Below are 24,863 nucleotides of genomic sequence, written 5' to 3' on the forward strand. Positions count from 1 at the left end.
TCTTAATAGACTGAATGTAGGGCTTATTATGAGAAACGGCAGTCACTCACAGGAACGCCCTTTTGCTTTTCTGAACATATTGTAGCAAAACAGACAGACACCATCGGATGCTTCTAATGGGGATGATGTGAGGATCAATCGCAGGCAAGGACTGAGATAGGCTGAGCTTGACTAGCTAGCAAGGCCGACAAGCGCCGAGGAAAGTCTAGCGTTAAGAGGCAGGAACGAAACGGACGGGCAGCGGCGGGCGGCCGAGCAGCTTTAAATGGGACACCCGGGCGCTTACGTTGGGGGCGGGACTGAGGGTGTTGCAGTCCCAGCAATGAAGGAACTGGCGCAGGATCCGAAAATGGAGTGCGATATACTGGACGCGCTCGAGGCTTTGGGGTGAGCGAAGGGAGGGCGAGCTGCAGTTTAAGGCAGAGGCCTGGGGAGCTCCGGCAGCGGGCGGTGGGGCGAACAGGCTGGAAGGAGTGCTTAGCGTGCATACCTAATCCAGTTCAAGTGAAGAAGACACTTCGTTCGCCTAAAAAGGCTGGCATAATACTGACCCCCGACCCCCGCGCTCATTCTCCATCAGGCAAAGCCATTCTGCGCCCCCGCCTTTCTCGCTGGTTCAGCACCAGCGCCTGCCCACATTACATTGGGGCAAGAGCATTGGGGCTCCCCGTTGACCCACATGTGCGAGGTTCGTGTAATTATTCACCTTGCATGGCGGGGCTCCCTTAAGGGTGTGCATAACAATGCCAAGTCCAAAAATCCCGCTAGGAAGAACCACCGATTCTTATAACCAAAGACTGACATTTCAAACTGTTTGTTGTGAATACAAGTTTTTTTAAATAAATAAATAAATAAATGAATGGACGACCAGTGATGAAAGGAAAATGTTAGACTCTTTCACATTTTCCCCGCTGTATCTATTTAATAGATGCAGAGTCTAATTCCTCACTTTGAACTGAAGTTGTGTACATGATTTGTTATTGCAGTACTGCTTTCAAATATGAGCTAATTTGGCAAATAGAATACTAGTCCTCTAGCTTTGGTATTTGTCTTAATAACATTGCTAGTATTTATAAAGGTTTGAAATGTTCAAAATAATATAATCTATGTGCTAGATTTGTATTTACATGGTGTTAATAATGTGTAGTGATTGTTTTGAAAATTATTCAAAATAAGAGATTCCTGCCTGCAACCTTGGAGAAGCCACTGCTGGTCTGTGAAGACAATACTGAGCTAGATAGACCATTGGTCTGACATATGGCAGCTTCCTATGTAAAGTGTGGTGTCGACTCCTGGCGACCACAGAGCCCCGTGGTTGTCAATGGTAGAATACAGGAGGGGTTTACCATTGCCTCCTGCACAGTGTGAGATGATGCCTTTCTGTATCTTCCTTTATATATGCAGGTCCCATTATTGTCTGTGATACTGGCAGCCTCATTTATCTTGGAAACATTGGTTTCAATGGGACAATTTCAAAATAGATAAGCTTAGTGTTATAGCCTCATGCATGCTTAATTGTGCTGCATTGTGGTCTGTGTGTGAGAAAAAGAAAAGGAACTTTTTGAGAAAGAGAGGAATTCAAAATTATTTATTTATTTACATTTATATACCACACCATATACAAATCTCTGAGTGGTTTACAGGTTAAAAATAAACAATTAAAAGCATTCAAAACAATTTAAAATGACTATCAATAAAACTTTGAAACATTATGAACTTAAAGTCTGATAGAATAGGTGCACTTTCAAATGTTGCTTAAAAACAGCCAGAGACAGGGAGGTTCTCATTTGTTTGGGAGCATGTTCCAGAGCTCTGGGGCAACCCTAGAGAAGGCCCAGTTTAGCCGGTCTTCTTTGCCATTATTGAAATTACTTCTTCAAACCATTGAACTCCTCCTCAGTATGACAGAAGAACATAAAACAGCCCTGCTGGATCAGGCCCAAGGCCCATCTAGTCCAGCATCCCATTTCGCACAGTGGCCCACCAGATGCCACTGGAAGCCTACAGCAGGAGTTGAGGGCATGCTCTTTCTCTTGCTGTCCCTCTCCTGCAACTGGTACTCAGAGGAATCCTGCCTTTGAGGCTGGAGGTGACCCTCCGACTAGTAGCCGTTGATAGACCTCTCCTCCATGAAGTTATCCAAACCCCTCTTAAAGCCATCCAGGTTGTTGGTTGTCACCACATCTTGTGGCAGAGAATTCCACAAGTTGATTATGCATTGTGTGAAAAAATACTTCCGTTTTCTGGTCCTAAATTTCCCGGCATTCAATTTCATGGGATGACCCCTGGTTCTAGTGTTACGTGAGAGGGAGAAGAATTTCTCTCCACTCCATGCGTGATTTTATAGACCTCTGTCATGTCTCAACGCAATTGTCTTTTTTCTGAACTAAATAGCCCCAGGTGTTGTAGCCTTGCCTCATAAAAAGGGTGCTCTAGGCCCCTGATCATCTTGGTTGCCCTCTTCTGCACCTTTCCCAGTTCTACAATGTCCTTTTATAGATGTGGTAACCAGAATTGTACAGAGTACTCCAGGTGTGGCCGCACCATAGTTTTTATAGACCTCTACCATGTCTCCCCGCAGTCAACATAAGTTGACATAAGGCAAAAACTAATCTCCCTTTTCATCTAACAAACAATGGTGGAGAACATGGACAACAAAGAAAAAGTGTAAGGTGTTGAGGCTAGGAATATGTAGGACAAATGTTGTGATTGCAACCTTTTTTATTTTTTCATTTATATCCTAGTCTTCGTCCAAGGAGCCCAGAGTGGTGTATGTGGTTTTGTTTTGCATATACTCGTTGGTTTGTGTCCTACTTTATTGGGGAAGCATGTTCTAATTCATGTAAGAAATGTTGGTAATGCCAACATGGATCAGCGTGTGGATCAGCTTTGTTAGCTCCTTTTAAGAAATAATCCAAGGAAAAAGTGTTCTAATAATTTTATTTATTTAACATATTTTTATACCACCCAAAACTTACATCTCTGGGCGGTTTACAACAAAAAAATGACAACAGAAAAATTAAAACATTAATTAAAACAAATGACAGAAGAGAAATTAAAACATTGGTTAAAATATGTCAGCAAAAAGTTAAAACATTACAACAATTTAAAAAATTTAAAACAATATTTTAAAACAATGTTAAAACTATTAAAATGGTATTTAATTAAAAGCCTGGGTGAACAGATGTGTCTTTAAAGATTTTTTAAAAATCGTCAGAGATGGGGAGGCTCTTATTTCAGCAGGGAGCACGTTCCAAAGCTTCGGGGCAGCAGTGGAGAAGGCCTGTCTCCGAGTAGCTACCAGATGAGCTGGTGGCAACTGCATTGAGATCATCTCCTGATGATCTCAATGGGCGGTGGGTTTTATGACGAAGAAGACATTCTCTTAGGAACATAAGAAAAGCCCTGCTGGATCAGGCCCAAGGCCATTCTAGTCCAGCATCCTGTTTCACACAGTGGCCCACCAGGGATCATTAGGAAGGGGACTGAAAATAAAACTGCTAATTTTATAATGCCCTTATACAAAACTATGGTGCGGCCACACCTGGAGTACTGTGTATCATTCTGGTTACCACATCTAAAAAAGGACATTGTAGAACTGGAAAAGGTGCAGAAGAGGCCAACCAAGATGATCAGGGGCCTAGAGCACCCTTCTTATGAGGCAAGGCTACAACACCTGGGGCTATTTAGTTTAGAAAAAAGACAATTGCGGTGAGACATGATAGAGGTCTATAAAATCACGCATGGAGTGGAGAAAGTGGATAGAGAGAAATTCTTCTCCCTCTCCCATAACACTAGAACCAGGGGTCATCCCATGAAATTGAATGCCAGGAAATTTAGGACCAGCAAACGGAAGTATTTTTTCACACAACGCATAATCAACTTGTGGAATTCTCTGCCACAAGATGTGGTGACAACCAACAACCTGGATGGCTTTAAGAGGGGCAGGGATAACTTCATGGAGGAGAGGTCTATCGTCAGCTACTAGATGGAGAGCTATAGGCCACCTCCAGCCTCAAAGACAGGATTCCTCTGAGTACCAGTTGCAGGGGAGTAACAGCAGGAGAGAGGGCATGCCCTCAACTCCTGCTGTAGGCTTCTAGTGGCATCTGGTGGGCCACTGTGCGAAATAGGATGCTGGACTAGATGGGCCTTGGGCTTGATCCAGCAGGGCTGTTCTTATGTTCTTATGTTTGTACTAGTATGTCACCCCCAAAACCGCCTAATGGTGCAGCAGGGATATGGCTTGACTAGCAAGCCAGAAGTTGCCGGTTCAAATCCCCGCTGGTATTTTTCCCAGACTATTGGAAACATTTATATTGGGCAGCAGCAATATAGGAGGATGCTGAAAGGCATCATCTCATACTTTACTTTATGTCACCTCAAACTATATCCCTCTCCCCCCACAGCAGCCACAGGCCAGAGAGCTTTGTGGTACATGTTGGGTTATTCCATTCATTTTAATAGACAAAACAGATTCATGTGGCTGTTCCTTTGCATATGCAAATATGTGGCATCCACTTAAATAAAGAGAGAGCCTATGTACATAATAACCACATTACACAAATCTGGGTTTGTTAGTGGCTGATATCCTAACTAAGGCTGTGCTAGTGCAGTGATTGCACATGTGCTTCAGAAGCAGCACATTCCTTTCATCTGGAAGCATCCTGTGCCATCTGAAATTATGCCCTGAGGGCTGCAGCATTATGGGGACTTCAGAGACTAATAATTCAGTAAATACTAAATTGATTCTGCCCCGCCAGCACAGGATTATGTTTCAACAGTATATATCTGAATTAAAAATTAAAATTAAAGGGCCATTAAAAATATAAGATGTTATCTGATGACAAAAAGGTGTAGCCCACATTTGTTTTCTAGAGTCCAAGGGTCAGTTCTTAAACTACTTTACCTCAGCTATTTTACATCAGATCCGCATCCTATTTGTAGGGGTAATATTGAATGTCACCTAGTTGACGTCTGCAAACGTTAAGGCAGGCTAGAAAAATAGTTTCAATGTTATAACCAATAGCATTTTCAAGGCTTATAACATCAGAAGGTTGACTGTGTTGGCACTACTGTGCTTGTATAATTATAATACAAACTGTCGTATGGAACCAAATCAAGGGTAAGAAGTGGAAAGTGAAGATTACTGTAAATTACTAAATTAATATATATCAAAAGAAAACAAACATATCTGTGGCCAAAATTAGGGGGAGGGAGCAAATGATATGATAGTGAGAAACTAGCTGACCCCACTCAGATCATCTGTGCTAGGACTTTGTTGCTCTCCCTGCCCCCCGCCCCTGTTTTATTGCTCTGCCAACTTTCATTCTCCCCCTACCCAACACTTACTCACTCGCCCGCTTGCCGCCCCCTACTCGCTCCTCTTCCCTATCTACATATGCCCCACTGCCCAGTCACCACGGTGCTTCTGTTCTGTTACCTCCGATTGGTAAAGCACTGTGGGCGGGGCTTGCCATGTACGACCTTAGTGTATTTTATATAGAGATAAATAATGTGGAGGATTGATTTGTTGTTTATAATCAACATAATGTTAAGACACAATTTTAAATTAGTTGCTGTACTTCTTGCTTTGTGTATGTTGTATTTTCTCCCCAGGTACAAAGGTCCTCTACTAGATGAAGATGCCCTTAATCAAGCAGCAGAAAGTGGTTTGGCTTCACAAGATTTCTGTGAGCTTTGCTTTTGGTTAAGTTCCCAAATACAACCTTTGTGTGACTTGGAAGAAAGCATCTCTTCAACAGCTGGTATTTCTACATGATTTTGGCTTTAATTCTTGTGGGGGTTTTTAGTGTTTGTCCCAGCCTACTCATAATTTGTAATTCATCTATAAAACTCTCATTAACTCTCATTTTGGAAATAAAATTGCAGTGGATGTGTTTATGAAATAATGTTTGACTTGTCACTGTACAGTTAACCAGACCCTTCAAAAAAGAGAGGAATGGGGATGCTTCTACAGTGTAACTTTGTGTGTGTGTTGGGGAGAAAAGTTGCCTTTGTAGGTTTGTCATCTGACTGTAGGGAGTTGAACTGAACCTATGCCCAACCAGTTCAGATGAGCCTTTTCAGTGAACTGCTGAACATGAAACTAAAATATTTCCTTGAACCTGAACTGAACCTTCATACACACAAAAAGTTGGTGATTGATCATATGCATAGGAAGCTCTAAGAACTCTGATGAGGAAAGTTCTCCAATTCTAGAGAGGCAGGCAAAAGGGACTACAGTATAATTCCCAGGAAACCATATGAGACAGAGCAGCAGAAGAAGAGAAGGTTCTGGGAGTGGTCGTTCTCCTGCATTATTTCCCCACCCATATACAAACTGCTTTCCTCACACAAGGCCAAAGGAAAAGCAAATCTAATTAGCCAGTGGGCTCATTTTGAATTTCTAAAGATATACTGTATTCCAAAGGATGAATTGAATTTTCCAGTCAGAAACATCTAGCTAGTTCAGATGACAACCATCTTGGAGTGTGAAAATTCCAAGTAGGAAGATAACATTTGGTCAAAGCAAAGCTCCCAAATATATTGGTCAGGACTTTTTATCAATTAGCTTCATCTCAGGCCCTAACTAGATATTTTGGTTAAACGCGAATCTAGTGCCAAAACCCACAGCTGTTGTGTTTGCTCTTTCCCCATCACTTCTTAATGTCTGGTGGTATTTTTCCTTGTTTTGACATCATGGTGCATTCTCTGGTGCCACACTCTGTCATTTGCTGCTGCTGACGGGTGAGGAAATGCAGAATGCCATGATGCCATAACACAGGTAAGACTCCAGATCATATGGACCAAGAGAAGTCTGCTACTTGTGATGGAATCAAGACTGTCATTGGTACATGGATCAGTCCCCAACCCTATCTGGTTTCCTACTTACTAGTAGATTGCTGCCGGTGCCTTCTTCCTGCCCCCAGGAAGGAAAACTTTACAGTCTAAAGTGTGATGACAAGCTGATCTCTCTTCCACTGTTACTAAAGGGTGGAGGCACTTACTCACATGTCCTGTCTAATCTTATCTTGTATTATAGACCAGGGATTCTCAACGTTGGGTCCCCAGATGGTATTGGACTTCAACTCCCATAATCCCCAACCAAAGGCCACTGGGGCTGGGGACTATGGGAGTTGAAGTCCAATAACATCTGGGGACCCAATGTTGAGAATCCCTAGTATAGACCAAGCAGGCTAGTCATGTGGAGAATAAAATGCCTGAGCTTGTCTAGTCACTAGTCTCAAAACCCAAAGTGCAGAATAGGGGACACAGATGGGAGTAAGGAATCGGACACAGAGTATTGTAAGAAAACAAGCAGATAGTTTTTAGCTTGCATACACACTTTTTAGCTTAACAATCTTAGCAGGACTTAAATCTAGATCTTCATCCATAATGAATGCCAACACAATTCCTAAAGGGCAAATTGATGACAGTTTCTGTGTTTCCATAGAGAAGATTTCCCCTTTTTTCAACTCTTCTCAAAGGGGGTCAACTTTTCACTTTTGTGGACTTGGTGACAAGTTCTGGCCTCTAACCAATGAGAAAAGATTTCCCCACAGCCATGTGCCTTTTTAGGGCAGAGCCTGATGCTTCAGCCTAAACACAAACATCTTGTAGCGAGGAAAGTCAGCTTTTGACTGGTGATCAAAGAAGGGGGAGATCCAGGTGAAAACCGAAGGAAGATCCAGAATCCTTCCTGCTAGGCAAGCAACTAAAGAAGTGGTCAGGACCCCACTGGGACAAACTTCTTTACAATAAAAGATACTGGATAACAGGAGTTTCCTGACTATATATCTGGGAGATACATGAGGAAAAGACTGGAGTGGGAGGAGTGATGATGCAATCTGGAACCAAGATAATGCAGTGTCCCTCAAGGAAAAGGGCCTTAGAACAAGACTTTTTCTCCACAACCCTATCTATGAATTTGTGTTATCCTTTCCTACAAGCTGGTGGTAATTCACTGTCTTGTGGTTTCATAAATTAAGTGTGCGCTCTGTGAAGAACCATTTCCTTCTCTCATTCCTTAATCTGCTGCTAATTAGCTTTATTATGTGCCTCGGAATTCTAGCATCATGAAAGGGAGAGAAAACTCACTATTGGCTCTCTTGAACCAGTCAAAGTTTAAACCTATGACTTATCCTCCCCTTAATCTTTTTCACTTTTTAAAACAAAAAGTTCCAAACATTTTACCCTTTTCTCCTAGGAAAGCATTCTTAAGCCCTTGACCATTTTTTGGTCCCAGTAAGTGTGTGCTCATACTTGGGCAGGAGAACTTCCCACAGCAGCAGTGATGGGTGGGAACCCTAGTTAAGGCAAGAGTGACTTTTTCTCCTTTCCAAAGCAGTAGCAGCAGCGGAGGAGGCAGTCATGTTCTGTAGGAAAAGAGGTTCTGTTCTTTGCTTCAGGAACAATTAAAAAACAAACAAAAACACGCTACCCTAAAACAAAAATAAGTGACAATAGTGTTTGCTCTGCAAGTCAATGTAGACAGACTAGCTGACACCCAGACTAACTGTGTGCTGGTGGAAGAATGTTCTCTGTTGCACACAGGAGCAGGCGCAATTTCCCCTCCTTCCCTCTGCAGCCACCTATACCTCTTGAGAATATATCTGAAAATATGTCCTTAAAGGTCCCCCAACCCTCAGGGATATATTTCCAGGAGGCATACAGTGAGGGAAATAAGTATTTGATCCCCTGCTGATTTTGTCCGTTTGCCCTCTGACACAGAAATGACCAGGCTATAATTGGAAAGGTAGGTTTATTGTAGCTGTGAGAGACAGAATAACAACAACAAAACCCTCAAAAGCCCAGTGCCCAAAAGTCAGCGATGGATTTGCATTGTAGTGAGGGAAATAAGTATTCGATCCCTTCACAAAAGATGTCTTAGTACTTGGTGGCAAAACCCTTGTTGGCAATCACAGAGGTCAGACGTTTCTTGTAGCTGGCCACCAGGTTTGCACACAACCCAGGAGGGATGTTGTCCCACTCCTCTTTGCAGATCCTCTCCAAGTCAGAAAGGTTTCGAGGCTGATGTTTGGCAACCCGAACCTTCAGCTCCCTCCACAGATTTTCTATGGGATTAAGGTCTGGAGACTGGCTGGGCCACTCCAGGACCTTCATGTGCTTCTTCTTGAGCCACTCCTTTGTTGCCTTGGCTGTGTGTCATTGTCATGCTGGAATACCCATCCACGACCCATTCTCAATGCCCTGGCTGAGGGAAGGAGGTGCTCACCCAAGATCTGACGGTACATGGTCCCGTCCATCATCCCTTCGATGCGGTGAAGGTGTCCTGTCCCCTTAGCAGAAAAACACCCCCAAAGCATAATGTGTCCACCTCCATGTTTGACAGTGGGGATGGTGTTCTTGGGCTCATAGGAAGCATTCCTCCTCCTCCACACACGGCGAGTTGAGTTGATGCCAAAGAGCTCGATTTTGGTCTCATCTGACCACAACACTTTTGCCCAGTTCTCCTCTGGATCATTCAGATGTGCATTGGCAAACTGCAGACGGGCCTGTACATGTGCTGCCTTGAGCAGGGGGACCTTGCGGGCACTGCAAGATTTCAGTCCTTCACGGCGTAGTGTGTTACCAATTGTTTTCTTGGTGACTATGGTTCCAGCTGCCCTGAGATCATTGACAAGTTCCCCCCGTGTAGTTCTGGGCTGCTTTGTCACCGTTCTCATGATCATTGCAACTCCACGAGGTGAGATCTTGCATGGAGCCCCAGACCGAGGGAGATTGACAGTTATTTTGTGTTTCTTCCATTTGCAAGTTATCGTGCCAACTGTAGTCACCTTCTCACCAAGCTGCTTGGCGATAGTCTTGTAGCCCAGTCCAGCCTTGTGCAGGTCTACAACCTTGTCCCTGACATCCTTCGACAGCTCTTTGGTCTTGGGCATGGTGGTGAGTTTGGAAGCTGAGTGATTGCTTGCTTCTATGGACAGGTGTCTTTTATACAGGTACTGTAACAAGCTGGGATTAGGAGCACTCCCTTACAGAGGGTGTTCCTCATCTCAGCTCGTTACCTGCATATAGTGAAAAGACACCTGGGAACCTGAAATCTTGCTGGTTGATAGGGGATCAAATACTTATTTCCCTCACTACAATGCAAATCCATCGCTGACATTTGGGCACTGGGCTTTTGAGGGTTTGTTTGTTGTTATTCTGTCTCTCACAGCTACAATAAACCTACCATTCCAATTATAGCCTGGTCATTTCTGTGTCAGAGGGCAAACAGACAAAATCAGCAGGGGATCAAATACTTATTTCCCTCACTGTAGGTACATAGGCTTACAACTTTTTAAAAGGCAGTCAAGATGCATTTATTCACCCAGGCTTTTAATTAGATATGGTTTTAATTATGTTTTTAATAGTTTTAATGTTTTAATTTTAATTGTTGTAATGCTTTGATCTTTTTATCTGTTGTTCTTATTGCTTTGTTGTAAACCACCCAGAGACTTGCATTTTGGGCGGTATACAAATGTGTTAAATAAATAAATAGGTGGCTGCAGAGGGAAGAGAGAATCTGTGAAATCGCTGGTGTTTGATGGAAACCCTTCTTCTGCCAGTGTGACATTATTTTGATTTTCAACCAGTGTCTGGAGGCTGAAATTCATTCTGCCTTTCCGAGCACAAATCCAACTTGCTCATTTAGAAAAGCCCACTTTCTTCTATTGCCCTCTAACCTGGCTGAAGCGGCTAATGAGGTCTTGATTTTTGATTTCCTGCTATTTTGAATCTTTGTATTGCTGCTTCCATTTTTTGTTTTTGTTTCCCTTTGTGTTTAATATTTTATGTTTACATTTGTTTAATGTATTGCTTTGAGGGCCCTTTACAATGGAAAGGTGGTAAATAAAAAACTGCCTGACTGACAAGGTTACTAAATAGTACTACTCAGGAGTTACTCTAAAGGACTACTTAATTGATTTATTTAGTCAGGGCATCAGCCACCAAGTTCTGAAGCAGATGGTGTTAGTTCATAAAAACAGCCAGGATGAAAATTATTATTATTTTAAATGTATAGTTAAATATTTATCATTGTATTAAGTAATCACACTGCATTGCAGTAATGTTAATGTATATGTAATTTATCTGAACCCCCAATCAAAGTGCTGGAACATGTTGCCAGCTATTCTTTTTAAAGTTAGTGGCTGACATCCTGACTCATTTTACTAGAGGAAGTCCTATTGAAATTTAGTAGTTCTTTCGAAGAGCTCCTGAGTAATACTATTGAGTAATTTAGTCAAGATGTCAGGCACTGTCTAAACTAGAATCAAATCAGAGTGTTAAAAAGTACTGATTTTTTCCACCCCATGTCTATTCTTCTAAAGGTGGTGAAGATGTTGAAAGTTTACAACTGGAGATGAGTGGCTTTTTAAAAGAACTGGCATGTCCATATTCAACACTTGTATCTGGAGAAATTAAAGACCGATTAAAAAAGAAAGAAGATTGCCTTAAAGTCCTATGTAAGTTGCTTGAGTATTTCTGTTTGCAGTATTACATATGATTATTTTAGTTCCAACACTAGTCCAAAGGAAGAAGAGGTCCACTTTTTCTGAGACTGGTGGCCTGTATTCAATCTTATGTTTTGAAATGACTGCACTACAGAGTACAAGACTGGACCCTTCTTTCTGCTCAATAGTTAAGTATAAGGTAGCCCTGGTCACAGTGCTTTATGCCCCCAAATATTTGCCTACCAAGTTAGGAAATCACAAGGCTGGTTCACACTGCTAAATGCCTCTGCTCGGTTGTTTAGGCACACATATGGCTGCATGGAAAATAATTTGTATCGATTGGATTATGTCTGGAATCCCCAGTTATTCTTTAGATTGCTGTTACTAGCAAGAGTGCAGAACTGTGCACAGCTTGATTTAAGCTAACTTTTCTTCATATGGTTGTATACACAGCTACAGTATGTGGAGGGATGTATCCATGTGAACCAGCCAAGTTGGGTATCCCTAAAAGTAGGTTATGTAATGAGGATTCACTAAAATTTTCAATGTCAGTAATATAATTCTAAAGGAAAATACATGTTGATATTATTTTAGATGTGTTTAAAACAATGCATTGACCCTGCATAAACCTTTGCTTCAAAATTATCTTCCTTTTTAAAAACAGCATCTTTGTTTCAAATTTGTAGACTTTTGTCTTTTTTGTCAAAATTTTGTCTGTGGGCAGTTTACAACAACATAATATAGATTAAAAATAAAAACCTTAAAACAGTTTAAAACCACAGTCCAGTTAAAAAGCTTGAGTGAAAAAATAAGTCTTTAGAGACTTTTAAAAGGTTCTCAGAGATGGGGAAGCTCTTATTTCAGCAGGGAAACACATTCCAGAGTCTCAGGGCAGCAACAGAAAAGGCCCGTTCCTGCATAGACATCAGACGAAATGGTGGCAACTGCAGATGAACCTTTCCAGACAATCTCAATGGGTGATGAGACATGGTGAAAAAGACATTCTCTTAAATGCAGGGCCTAAGCTGTTTAGGGCTTTATAGGTTATAACCAGCACTTTGTATTTTGCCTGGAAACTTATTGGGAGCTGGTGTAGCTCTTTTAGAATAGGAGTAATATGATCTCTCCGAGATGACCCAGAGACCAACCTGGGTGCTGCATTCTGTACCAATTGCAGTTTCTGGATTACATACAAAGTGCTCCACATGGAGCACACTGCAGTAGTAAAGTCTAGAGATCACAAGACTACGTACCACTGTTCTGTGGTTATTTATCTTAAACGGACGCAGCTGGTGTATCAGCCAAACCTAATATAAAGCGCCTCTGGCCACTGCCTCAACCTGAGACACCAGGGAGAGGTTTGGATCCAGAAGCACCCCCATACCACGTACCTGTTCCTTCTGGGGAAGTGTGACCCCATCCAGAATTGGCAGATCAAAATCGTCTCCCAAATTTTGACCTCGCACAATAAGTACCTCTGTCATATCTGGATTTAGTCTTAGTTTGTTGTTCTTCATCCAGGCCATCACCGTCTCCAGGCAGGCATTTAGCAAGGTTATGTCTTTCCTGATGATGTTGACATGGAGAAATAGATTTAGGTGTCATCAGCATACTGATAGTACCCTGCACTAAACCTGCTGATGATCTCTCCCAGCAGTTTAATGTAGATGTTAAAAAGCATTGAAGGCAATATGGAGCCCTGAGGGATGCCATATAAAAATTCAGAGCAACAGTCTGGAATCGGCCTGAGAGGTAGGAGCGGAGTCACTGCAAAGCAGTGCCTCCCACCCCCAACTCCCTCAGACGCTCTGGAAGGATACTATGGTTGATGTGGGTTGATAGACCCATTTCAAACTTCCAACCAGTTTGAAATGGATCTAGATAATCAGTTTCCTCCAAGCCTGCCTGAAGTTGGGAGGCCACTACCCTTTCAGTTACATTGCCCAACAACAGAAGGTTGGAGACAGACCTATAGTTGCTTTACTTTGAGGGATCCAATGCAGGCTTCTTCGGAAGATGTCTAATGATTGCCTCCTTAAGGCAAGGAGGCATCCTGCCTTCCCTGAGAGAAGCATTTATAATATCTACCAGGCCTTTTACAACAACCCCCTGCTATTTAGTATAAACCATGTCGGGCAAGGGTCAAGAGAACAGGTGGTAGGCTGCACCATTCCAAGCAGTTTGTCCACATCCTCAGGAGTCACAAACTGAAACTGATCCAGCTTAAGCATATAAGAAGAGTTTCTGGACACCTCTGTAACAGACACTGCAGTAATTGTGGGGTCTGAGTCTGTTGGCCCAAATACGAGAGATTTGATCCATAAAGAACTAATTAAAAATGTTGCAGCAGGTAACGATTTATTTATTTACTTATTTAATTGATGGTTCAGAATTCTGATTCAAGGGAGGAGGGGCACATTCTAGCCCTCTCAGAACCCTGAACAATTTCTCTAGAAGTGAGTCTGTGGATGCAATATGGGCAGAAAAGAATCACTTCCTTGCCACATGTATTGCCTGAGCATAGATCTTCAAATGCGCTCTGTGTTGTAATCTGTCAGATTTGAGTCAAGTCTTTCTCCATTTGCACTCCAGTCATCTACCTTCAGCCCATGTAGTTCTTCCGTATACGAAGGGGTCAATTTTGAAGCGGGTTGGGGAGGATGCTTAGGAGTGATCATGTCTTCTGCCCTGGTGAGTTTGCTGTTCCAGTTCTCTACCAGGGCATCAACAGGATCACCGGCAGAGCCAACACTAAATCCGTCTAAGACTTCTTGGAATCGTATTGGATCCAATAACATTCTTGGGCGGACCATCCTAATAAGTCCCTTCATCCCTGCGGTGGTGGGACGTGGTTGTAAGTCCAATCTTTACCAGATGGTGCTCCGTCCATGACCATGGGGAAATCACAGACATCTACAGAACATCATCCTGATCAGAGTAAAAGACCACATCAAGTGTGTGACCAGCAACATCCGTTGGCCCCGAGACAGTAGGCCAATAGTTGTGATGGCCGCTATGAACTCCTGGGCCACACTGGACAAATTGGTCCCAAAGTGAACACTGAAATCCCCCAGCACCAAAAGCCTGGGGGGACTCCAATGTCAATTCTGCAACCAAGCCTTGTGAGCTCAATTAGGGACTCTGTTGGGCAGCGGAGTGATCGGTACACCAACAGAAGACCCAGTCCCTGGTCCCCAAACTTAAGTACACACATTCATTATGGTCAGATACTTCAAAAGGGATCCTGATAAGGGAGATGTTGTTCTTATAGACCACAGCCACTCCATGTACCCACCCATGTACCCTCACCTGGAGGGAGAAGCTGAGACCACACTGGGCACCAGCCCGTGCCTATTCTCTGTGATACATACCAGGTTGGCCCCTTCATCCATAATCAAATTATGGAGGAAATCTGATTTATTCCAGACCAACCTGGGATTACAAAGGAGCAAGGCAAGGCTCTGTGGGTAGTTGGTACTGCTCCCCAAGGTCAAAGAGCTGGCAGGACAGCCAGAAGGGGAAACAGCTAGTAGATTTCTGATTTTTCTTCCCTCGTAACAACTTGCTGACTTGTCAATGTTACTTCCTCTATTCCCCCTCACCACCAGAGTAGCCCCCTCATAATCAGTGGATACATCCCTTGTCTTCCCATTTCCACACATTCCTAGACACATTGTAAACCAATCTCACCCATGACTTAAAACAGCAGAAGCTAAAATATAAAATGCCCATGCACCACTGCCTCACAAGCAGAACGCACGCACATGTAAGTTCTGTGCCTGGAGACTGGCCCTCGCTCTCATCACGCAAAGGGGCAACCCCGCTACCACAGGCAGAGTTCCTATATAGGCCCAGAATTGGCTAGCCTCAGCAGGTGGTACACGAGAACTGCTGACTCCCCTTTGGCCCCAGTCCTACAAAAACTCCCCCATCTAGTCTGGCCACAGCATTAGTCTCACTTTTTAAAATTTACTGAAACACACACACCTCAAAATTTCTCATTTATTTCTTAATACATGTGTGTCTATCTCTTTCTCTCTCTCTGCCCCCCCCCCCTTAGTATTTTTAAGTACAGAACTTCAGGCTTTGAAAGTATTGCAGTTCAAACAACCTAAAGGTTCATCAAAGAATAATGAAATTCATCAAGAAATCCAAATGATCTGTGACACACTGGGACTACCAAAGTCATCAACTTCTGACATTCCAGTTTTATTAAGCAATATAGACTCAAAGGTATGGTGTGTATTTTCTACATTTGAATGCCATACTTGTCAGTAGGGATCTACTATATTATATTGACAGATGTCGACAAAGTCAGCGTGTTAACATCTTTGACTAGCACAATGTGACTAGTCTGCAACAGTCATTTCTTTCTTTGCATAATGTCCTTGTGCTACATCCTTGCACTCGCTAGTGCAACACTATTTTGGATGTAGCCCTCTGTTTATTATCAAAGGTTATGAAATGTGGAAATTATAGAAATCTCAGCCAAAAATGTGTGTCAACTGGTGGTTTGCACAGCAGACCAGGAAGAAATCTCCAGGTGGTCAGAAGCTGCCAGGTAATAACAGCAGCTATCATTTATGACAGGTGCTCCACCCTGCGCAACTGTCTGTTTGCTGCTGCCCACCTTCTCATCCTCTGGTAGCATCTGGCTTATTCTTGCAGGAAGATGGAGGAATAAAGGAAGGTGTTGTGCTATGTGAACCAGCTGTTCCCCTTGTAAACTTGAACCCTCACCCACCTGGGGACTCTCAGGAGGAATTGATCACATGGTCAAAGAAAAAAAGAAACAATCAGCCTGCATGCATGTGTGAACTAAACCTTTGGTTCTTGAAACCTCAAATGAGACAAGAGGGCTAATTTCTTCTTGATGAAAGTTGTCTCATAATTTAGTGCAACTACCCAGAAATGCGGAAAATCGTTAAGTCTTACTAATTTGTTAGTCTTTGTCTTGTGTTCAGAACTGTGTATGTTCCTTTTTCTTCCAGGTTAAGGATGTTTTATCAAAAATGCCAAATACTTACGTGGGTAAACCTCTGCTAAAAACGCCTTTGAATCCAGATCAAACGGTAAAATAGTAATTTATATCTATAGTATCCATTTTGGTTTCTTATTTAGTGACCAAAATATATGCTGTTACTTAATTACTGCTCTTAATTTCTCTTTCTTTATTTGGGTTACAATCTGATCTACTTTTCCATCAGTTGGGTTCATATTTTATGTTTGTGTAATTAAAACTTTTTTAAAAATTGTCAGCTTAAAAGCACTCTGGCAGTATGAAGTGATTTCTATAGTTTATAACAGTATTGAACTGTTTTGTGTTCCAATGCTTTAGGAAAGGTTGGAAAAAATAAATGAGGCTCTCCTTAGTGAATACGAATGCCGCCGCCGTATGTTAATGAAGCGCTTAGATGTAACCGTACAGTCCTTTGGGTGGTCCGACAGAGCAAAGGTGAACCTTCTTCATTATTTGCTTCCTGTAGCAGGGTCGCCTGTGTTTCTCTACACATCTACTGGCACCATTTCCAACACACACACACACACACACACACACACACACACACACACACACGATAGTTTTTAACTAATCTGAAAGCAATCTTTTTCATCAGCATTTTTTTAATTTGACGTCATATGCACACCCAGTCATGTATGCAGATGCAGCTTTTTTGAATTTGTTTCTGTATGAGTTCTGGCAGGTGAAGAAGTGAGGTACCACTTTAACTAAAAACTGGTTTGCCTCTTTGACAGTGGGAGCTACTTCAGCAAAAGTTTTAAAGAAACTCTGTCTGCAAGCATTCACTTTAACTGCAAGCCCCAGCTCACCTATTCTAGTTGCAACATTCAAGTGGTAAAGTGTTATTATCGAGGCCTTCTACCAGCTGTTCCTTTGTTTTTAATATATTTTGTGATACTAAACAGTAACTAGCAGCAGAGTATTAGTTACATTACAAGACCCCTTATTTATTTTTTTAGTATTTCGATAAAATGTAAATTTGGTTTAATGTTGTCTTTTTAGGTGAAAACAGATGATATTGCAAGGATTTATCAACCCAAACGTTATGGACTGTGTCCTAAGTCAACCATCTCATTAGCCCATCTTCTAGCTGCTCGAGAAGACTTATCAAAGATTGTAAGAACAAGCAGTGGATCTACACGAGAGAAGACAGTGTGTGCAGTCAATAAAGTATGCTTTTCTTTAATGTGGCAACAATTCTTAGATTTTTGTTGAGCTGACCTAATTATTAGTAACTTGTGTCAGGGCTTGTCAAAACATATATGATGCTATTAATATCTGGAGTGCCTTAATTTTAACTTCCTTGCTATCATAGCATTTCTTTGAGGTAGGTTACTGGTATATTGAGAAAAAGAGAGAGTGGAATCCGAAACACTCTGGCTGTTTGCACATTTTGTCTGCCTGTCACAATACTGCAAGAAATGTACACCTGCACCATCTGAGAGGCCTTCCCTCCACTGCTCTTCTTGCTCAGCCCTGTAGTTAAAACTGAGATTGATGGTTCTCCTTCGTTTCAGATTCTCTTATTGGGAGTGCCAAGATGGTGTTTTCAGTGGAAAACACTTCTGGAGTTGGAAGAGATTTCTCATGATAGACTTTTTAAAGTGTGCCAAATCTACACACTGTAAGATTACCTTGAACTAGAGCATAAAACGTATAGGGCTGGTTCAGCGACTGGAAAATAGAGATTGGGCAGGTTCAGATGTCTGTAAGCTGGTAACAAGTTGGGGAAATGTTGGGATGTAGGAGCATGGACTTCGAGGGTGTGATGTCTGAACCAGCCCAAGTCTAGTTCCCATGCCACGTTATCCATATTTGTCCAACATTCGCTGCCTAGCTTTAAATGTCAAATATCACAATGCAGGGACCAAATGTGGTTGGGTTCAGATGTACACCCTTTGAGAGCACACACTAGTGTTCTGAACATTTTCCCAACTTGTTATGGACTGGCCACTAGTTGTCTGAACCTGCCCGTTGTCTTTGGCTTCAGTAAGCTAGAGGAAACCCTTCTGTTGCCAAAACCCTTTAAAATATAAAAGGGGGTGGGGGGAGCCTACAGAAAAGGCCTCAACCTAATTTTGAAGGGAAACATGAAATAAACAAAACTTTTTAAAAATGGAACCAACCTTTTCTATGCAAGTTGCTATAGAACAACCAGGCATCTACCATTATCATCTGAAGAGATGGTGGTTGTCCCATAACAAATGGGAAACTGTCAGTTGTATAGTAAATTCATCTCTTTGTAATGTCACACACTGGGCATATATGACTACTAGTTCACACAACCATCTTTCTCAAACTACTCTGCTACTATGAGAAAAAAGTCAGTGACTGTTGAAGGTGGGTACATGGCCAACATAGGAAGCATCCTGAAAACTGAATCCTGCATGTAGTATTTGTGCAGGAGTGTGCACATTTATTTGAAATATTTATATTCTATCTTTCCAGCCTGTCACTGGGACACTCAAGGCGGGTAACAACCATTTAAGAACAATAATACAAATTAAAGTGATCATCTGACAGCCAATCTGGATGAAGGGATTCAGTTGATTCTGGATGGGGTTGCACTCCCCTTAAAAGAGGAAGTGTGCCGTTTGGGAGCAGTGTTCCCTCTAAGGAGTGTGCACGTATGCATGTTCACAAGTTTTCTGATGTCCGCTCAGTTAACTTTAGGTTCTGCTCAGGTTGAATCAAGAAGGCCCCACTGTTAATGCATGTGTACACACACTCTGCCTTGATACTGCTGCCCAGAATAAAACTCATTCCACCCACTGATGAAAAAATTTAGAGAGAACATTGCTTGGGAGTACTGCTGGACCCAGCTCTGCTTTTGAATGCTCAGGCGGAGGCAGTGGCCAGGGGTGCCTTTGCACAGCTTTGGCTAGTGCTCCAGCTACATCCCTTTCTTGTGAAGACAGGTGTGGCCACACTTACCCATGTCTTAGTCATGTCATAGCTGGATTACTGTAACAAGCTCTACATGAGGCTGCCCTTGAAGACTATTCAGAAACTGCAGCTAGTGCAAAATATGGCAGCTAGGATTTTATCTGGAGCTGCCTATTGGGATCATATTACACCCATTCTGAAAGAGCCGCACTGACGACCAAATTATTTCTGGGTCCAATTCAAGGTGCTAGTTTTGACCTTTAAAGCCCGTAACAGTTTGGGCTCTGGATATCTGAGGGATCACCTGCTCCTAAGAGTTTCTGCCTGCTTGACAAGATCATTCGAAAAGGCTCTGCTCTGTGTGCCGATGGTGAGAGAGGCTTGGCTGTTAAGCAGGCGAGGAAGGGCCTTCTCAGTCATTGCTCTCAGGCTTTGGAATGCTCTCCTGGCTGGCCTCTGCTCCTCAGCTTCCACTTCAGTTTTTAGAAAAAGTTAAGACGTGGCTGTTCACCCAGGCTTTTATAGGAGAGTAGTTTTTACTGTACTTTGTGTGTTACTGTGTTTATATAGGTTTTTAAACTTTTAAATAGAGCTATATTAATATTTAATATCTGTACTTTTTGGATTTTAATTGTGCATGGTTTTAATTATATTGTAAACCGCTTTGTGATTATTTTAATGAAAAGTGATATACAATACCAAACAATAAATGAATAAATAAAAATAAACAGATAACACCTATTTTAAAAATGTGTCAGAGAGGGGGGGCAGTCAAATCTTCTAGGACAGGGAGCCTACATTTGCGTGTTTTCAAGCACGACAGCTTCACACACTACAGCATCATGGGTAGACACAGAATGTCTTGCATGTACCCCTATAATGTATGCTTGTAGCAAATTCATGTTTCTAGCCATTCGTAACATACTGATCAACCTGTCAAGGAGCCAGGAATGACTGTGGCAAATACAGGTTTGATGTGGATATATTGGCTGTGTACAGTTAGAGAGGTACACAGAGTGGCTGATCACCAGGCAACAGTGAGCTACACCAACAATAAAAACTTGTGTTCTACAGAGTGATATTTCTGGACATAAACTGACTAGCATACAAGGTTTCTTTATATTCAAAAATAGGTTTTCTAAACTGCCCTCTCTTGTAGGTTAATTCCATTTATTCTTTTATTGGTGCATTACATTAAATACCCAGAGGCTGTGTTTGTATTTCCTACCTGACTGACTTAATTACCACATTTCTATACCACCGTTCTGCCAAGGCATTCAAGGTGGTTTACAATTAGATACTGAAACTCAAACATCATGTGATTGCTGTTTGTAGATGGGTTATATAGCCTTTGCTCATTTTTGAGGGTAGCACATTGGTGGTTGAGAACACAGGATTCCCAACTCTTTCTGGGTTAGAATAGCATACTGAGCTCCACAGGGGAAAAGAATCTCACTAGATAATGTTTGTTTCCTTCACAGGTCTTGATGGGCAGAGTACCAGATCGTGGAGGCAGGCCAACAGAAATTGACCCACCACCCCCTGAGATGCCTCCCTGGCAGAAGAGACAAGATGGAGGCGGGAGAGGAGGAAGAGGGGGTTGGGGAGGAGGGGGCAGAGGTAGGGGAGGAGGGGGTGGTGGCTGGGGTGATGGTGGGGGGAGAGGAGGAGGAGGGGGTGGTGGCTGGAGAGGAGGTGGTTTCCAAGGGAGGGGAGACTATAGTGGGAGAGCAGGTTACAGTGGGAGAGGTGGATATGGAGATTCGTATGGTGGAAGGGGAGGAGGATACAGGAGATACTGACGTCTTTAATGATAAAGTTAACTTCCACAGCCTGTAGGGGGCCTAAAATAAATTATAGCTGACTTAGCAGCATGATGTCTGATTTATGTAGATCCTCCTTACTGATAAGGTACATTTTTTCACTATAAACCACTTTGCACATTGGATTTCCTGCACAGATATGACTTCCTTTATGAAACTGCATGTCCTCAACACACATGCATGTGCATTTGTCACATGATTTCTGTGTGGTTGGAAGCCCCAGTTGGAGAATTCGTTTGTTGTGTATATGCAATGAAATACAAACATCTGAGCTTGTTGTATATGATGGTGAGCATGTAGGCTATGTTCAGTTTTTTGTGCAGAAGTGATATCCATGTAGCAAATTTGTCGTGTGAAGTGGCCCTAAAATTGTTTTAGTCAAGTGAAAAATATGATGGCAAAGAAGCCATAAATATTATTGGCACTGTTTATGTATCTTTTGAGTATCTGACTTTGTATTTAATATAACAAATGAAATTATGAATTAAAAATGGATTTTCCTTTTAAGTGTTCCTATAGGAGTGATTGCCTTTTACAAAGATGAATATTAAAAACTTAGTGTCCTAGAACTGGCCTCCATCTTTTTCATATATTTATGGAAAAAGTAGAAAGGAGAGTGGTTCCACCAGTTGGAATGTGTGTTGCTTGTTAAATACAAAACAACATAGTCATGAAAATGCAGAGGCTGGCAGTCTAAACTGCTTGTACATATGATATAGCAGTGATGAATATTAATAGGAAAGGTATATCAGTGGGCATTTTATAAAAATTACTTCAGAACCATGTGCCAGACATTCTCACTGGCTGACATTCAAGGTAGCAGTCTGGGGATGTGCGGTGGGTAGTGGTTGCTGCTGCTCTCCCCTGCCTCTGTAAGTGCTCTTTGACTTACAAAATGTCCCTGGGGCTGCATGTCCCTCAGGGACATATTTCTGGAAAGCAAGGAGCACTTATGGAGACAGGAGAGTAGCAAAAACCTCTAGTTTGTGCACTGCTGTCTGAGACAGCTCTAGCTGAGTTAAGAGCAGCCTTTCTGCACAAGCTGTGCGCCCCGCCCCCCGATTGCTGCTCTGGATGTCAGCCACTATAACTAGCTAGACCTCATTATAGCCACAATAATCTGTTTTGAAGAAATAAAGGATGAATGTTTTTGCAGATATACCTGAAAACTACATCTTAATGTCTGTCATCTTTGCCACCAAACTTCACCCACCCCTTGCACAAGTTTGGTTTCCTTGCAGTATAAGTGAGCAGGGATAGGAAATGTTAGATAAAGCTGATATTTTAAGCAAGTGGCTGACATGTTGCGCAGCATAACTCAGGCAGCTCAGAACCACCCATACCCTGTCTAAAACACCACCCATGCTGTTGCAGAATGGTCCTATCCAACTGCTTAAAATTGCACAACCGCAGTGGCAGAACACATTATTTTCAGGGAACATATGCAACTACATACAGCTTTCAGTAGCAGCAGAACAGCGTTCTGCAACAGTACAGGTGCGCTTTTAGAGACACAATAATGCAGGTGGTTTTGAACTGCTTGTGTTATGCTGTGCAACATGTCAGCAAAAGGAAGATTTTTCTTAGTTGCTCTTGTTAACTTTTATGAGGCCTCAGAATCTCTCTTCAAGGAGAAAATTATAATTTGCTTCTTTCAGACTTACATGCACACACATCCTGTGCTAGAATTCTGGCTGTTATATAGTAGAGAGTTTTTAAGAACTAATATAGAGATAGCAAGTCATACTGCTTTTCCCAGCAAGAACATGAAAGTTAGAAGAGCCATATATATCCTGTTTTTAAACGTAAACTTGTTTTTTTGTGTTTTACATTCCCTGTTGGTCCCAAATCAGAAAATACTTGAAGACAAAGTTAAAAATAAACAATGCCAGCAGTTGGCAATTTTGATTTTTACATATGTGTTCGTGCATCTTCTAAAAAAGGCAATAAATTATAAAGCACATTTTTGTAAGGGTTGAAAATGAATACTGTATTTTGTAAAACTTAAATTTGTGTTAGTAATAATTTAGTTTTGTGTTTGAACACTTTCCTTTAAATGCATCTACTGAAAATCTTGCTTTTTGGCCACCACCTGAAAAAGTGTGTTTTATGAAAGATTGTTTACATTTGTGAGCACTGACAAATAAAAATACTGTAAAGTTGTCATCACAGTATATTTTGCACATATTGTCAAACTGGATGTCATTGAATACAACAAATATACTATCTGTGTGACAGAGGTTTACCTTTTAGAATAGCATCAGATTCCAAAAACTGCCAGCAGATTTCCTGTGTAATGCCAAAGGTGAGAAGCTGCGTGACTTCTCCCTACACATAATTAATGTATGGAATTCATGACCACAAGATGGGAAGACTATTACCTTGGATGGCTTTAAGAGGAGCATAGTCAAATTCATGGAGAATAGGTCTATCAGTGGCCATATGGAACCTCCAATTTTAGAAGAAATATGCCTCTGAATACCAGTTGCTGGGGAACAGCAGCAGAAGCAAACTATTGCCTTCAGGTTCTACTTGGAGCTTCCCGGAGGCATCTGTTTGGCCACCATGGAAAGCAGGATGCTAGACTAGGTTGACCTTTGGTCTGAACCAGCAGGGCTCTTCTTTTGGAGCGTATATATATTACCGGCAAGTTCTTGTTTCTTTCCACCTCCCTCTGGGGCACTTTTAGAGCAGCAGCAGTTGGGCAAGAGACACCTTGCCTCTTGCATAGTGTTGCAGAAAGGTCAGACACACACACACACCCAACCCCAGATGACACTTGAGGCTGTTCTCATAAGCAGACTGAGCTAGGCTGCTCATGTGGAGTACCGGGATCCGCACCGATTCTAGTGCTCTCACCCAGCCAAACCTTATTTTTAAGCACGGCTCCGAGCTGAGGTTAAAGGAAGCAAGAACTCCCTTAACCTGGCTGCTGGGATACTGTATCTCCTCGGGCTGCAAGACACAGAGCCCAGAGCATTGTACTGGTTTCTGGAGATCTGCACAGCTTGGTGCAACACGGATCGTCTGAGAATGTGGTTTGTGCTTCCGGCAACGTTTTTGCTGTCTGCGGGGGGAAGGTAAGTTTGGAACAGCCTCCCCACCCCCCGTAGGGTGCTACGTAGGCATGTGAATACCCTGACTATTTTGTGGTTGAGCTAAAAGCAACATTTCCAACCCTTGTCTGGAAAAGTGAGTTGCTCTCCCAGAAGGGTAAAATACTAGCCTTGAAATCAGCAAGTTAGATTAGGTAACTTGGGGATCTGGAAGTGATCTGTTGTCATCATGAGAAATGGGTTACCGTGCCTGCGAAGGGACCTTCCAGATGGATTAATTAACTGCTCTTGAGCACCCCTCCCTGCCATGCACATGCTCAGTGTCTTCCTTTGCTCAGCAGTCAGGTGCCATTTTGATTCAGTTTCTTTTTGACCACTGATACGTCGAGACCTTCAGGTTGTTCTCAGTATTCGGATTAGAAAAGAGAGCTTTATTTGATCGGATTTGACTGTGTTTATTCTTCCTAGTCACTGTGGCTTACATACCATGCAAAGGTACATCAGTCAAGTAATGTTGCACATACACAAGCTGCGCAAATACAAAAATTGCACAAATGATGTTACAAGAGTAAGCTGAATGGAAATGAGTTTACTGTTTTAACAGTAAGGTTACTGGGCT

At 42.2% G+C, this 24,863-nt stretch overlaps 1 protein-coding gene across 1 annotated transcript; it reads left to right on the top strand.

Moving 5' to 3' along the window:
- Positions 1-230: 230 nt before the first annotated feature.
- Positions 231-23,350, top strand: FAM98B (family with sequence similarity 98 member B). Its single transcript, XM_053272122.1, has 8 exons — positions 231-387; positions 5,620-5,768; positions 11,337-11,471; positions 15,520-15,692; positions 16,451-16,531; positions 16,798-16,914; positions 17,482-17,649; positions 20,847-23,350. The coding sequence occupies exons 1-8, from the start codon at positions 266-268 to the stop codon at positions 21,165-21,167; spliced, it is 1,266 nt and encodes a 421-aa protein (XP_053128097.1). The 5' UTR covers positions 231-265; the 3' UTR covers positions 21,168-23,350.
- Positions 23,351-24,863: the final 1,513 nt, after the last annotated feature.

This window comes from Hemicordylus capensis, chromosome 1, assembly GCF_027244095.1.
Source record: "Hemicordylus capensis ecotype Gifberg chromosome 1, rHemCap1.1.pri, whole genome shotgun sequence".
Taxonomy (NCBI): domain Eukaryota; kingdom Metazoa; phylum Chordata; class Lepidosauria; order Squamata; family Cordylidae; genus Hemicordylus; species Hemicordylus capensis.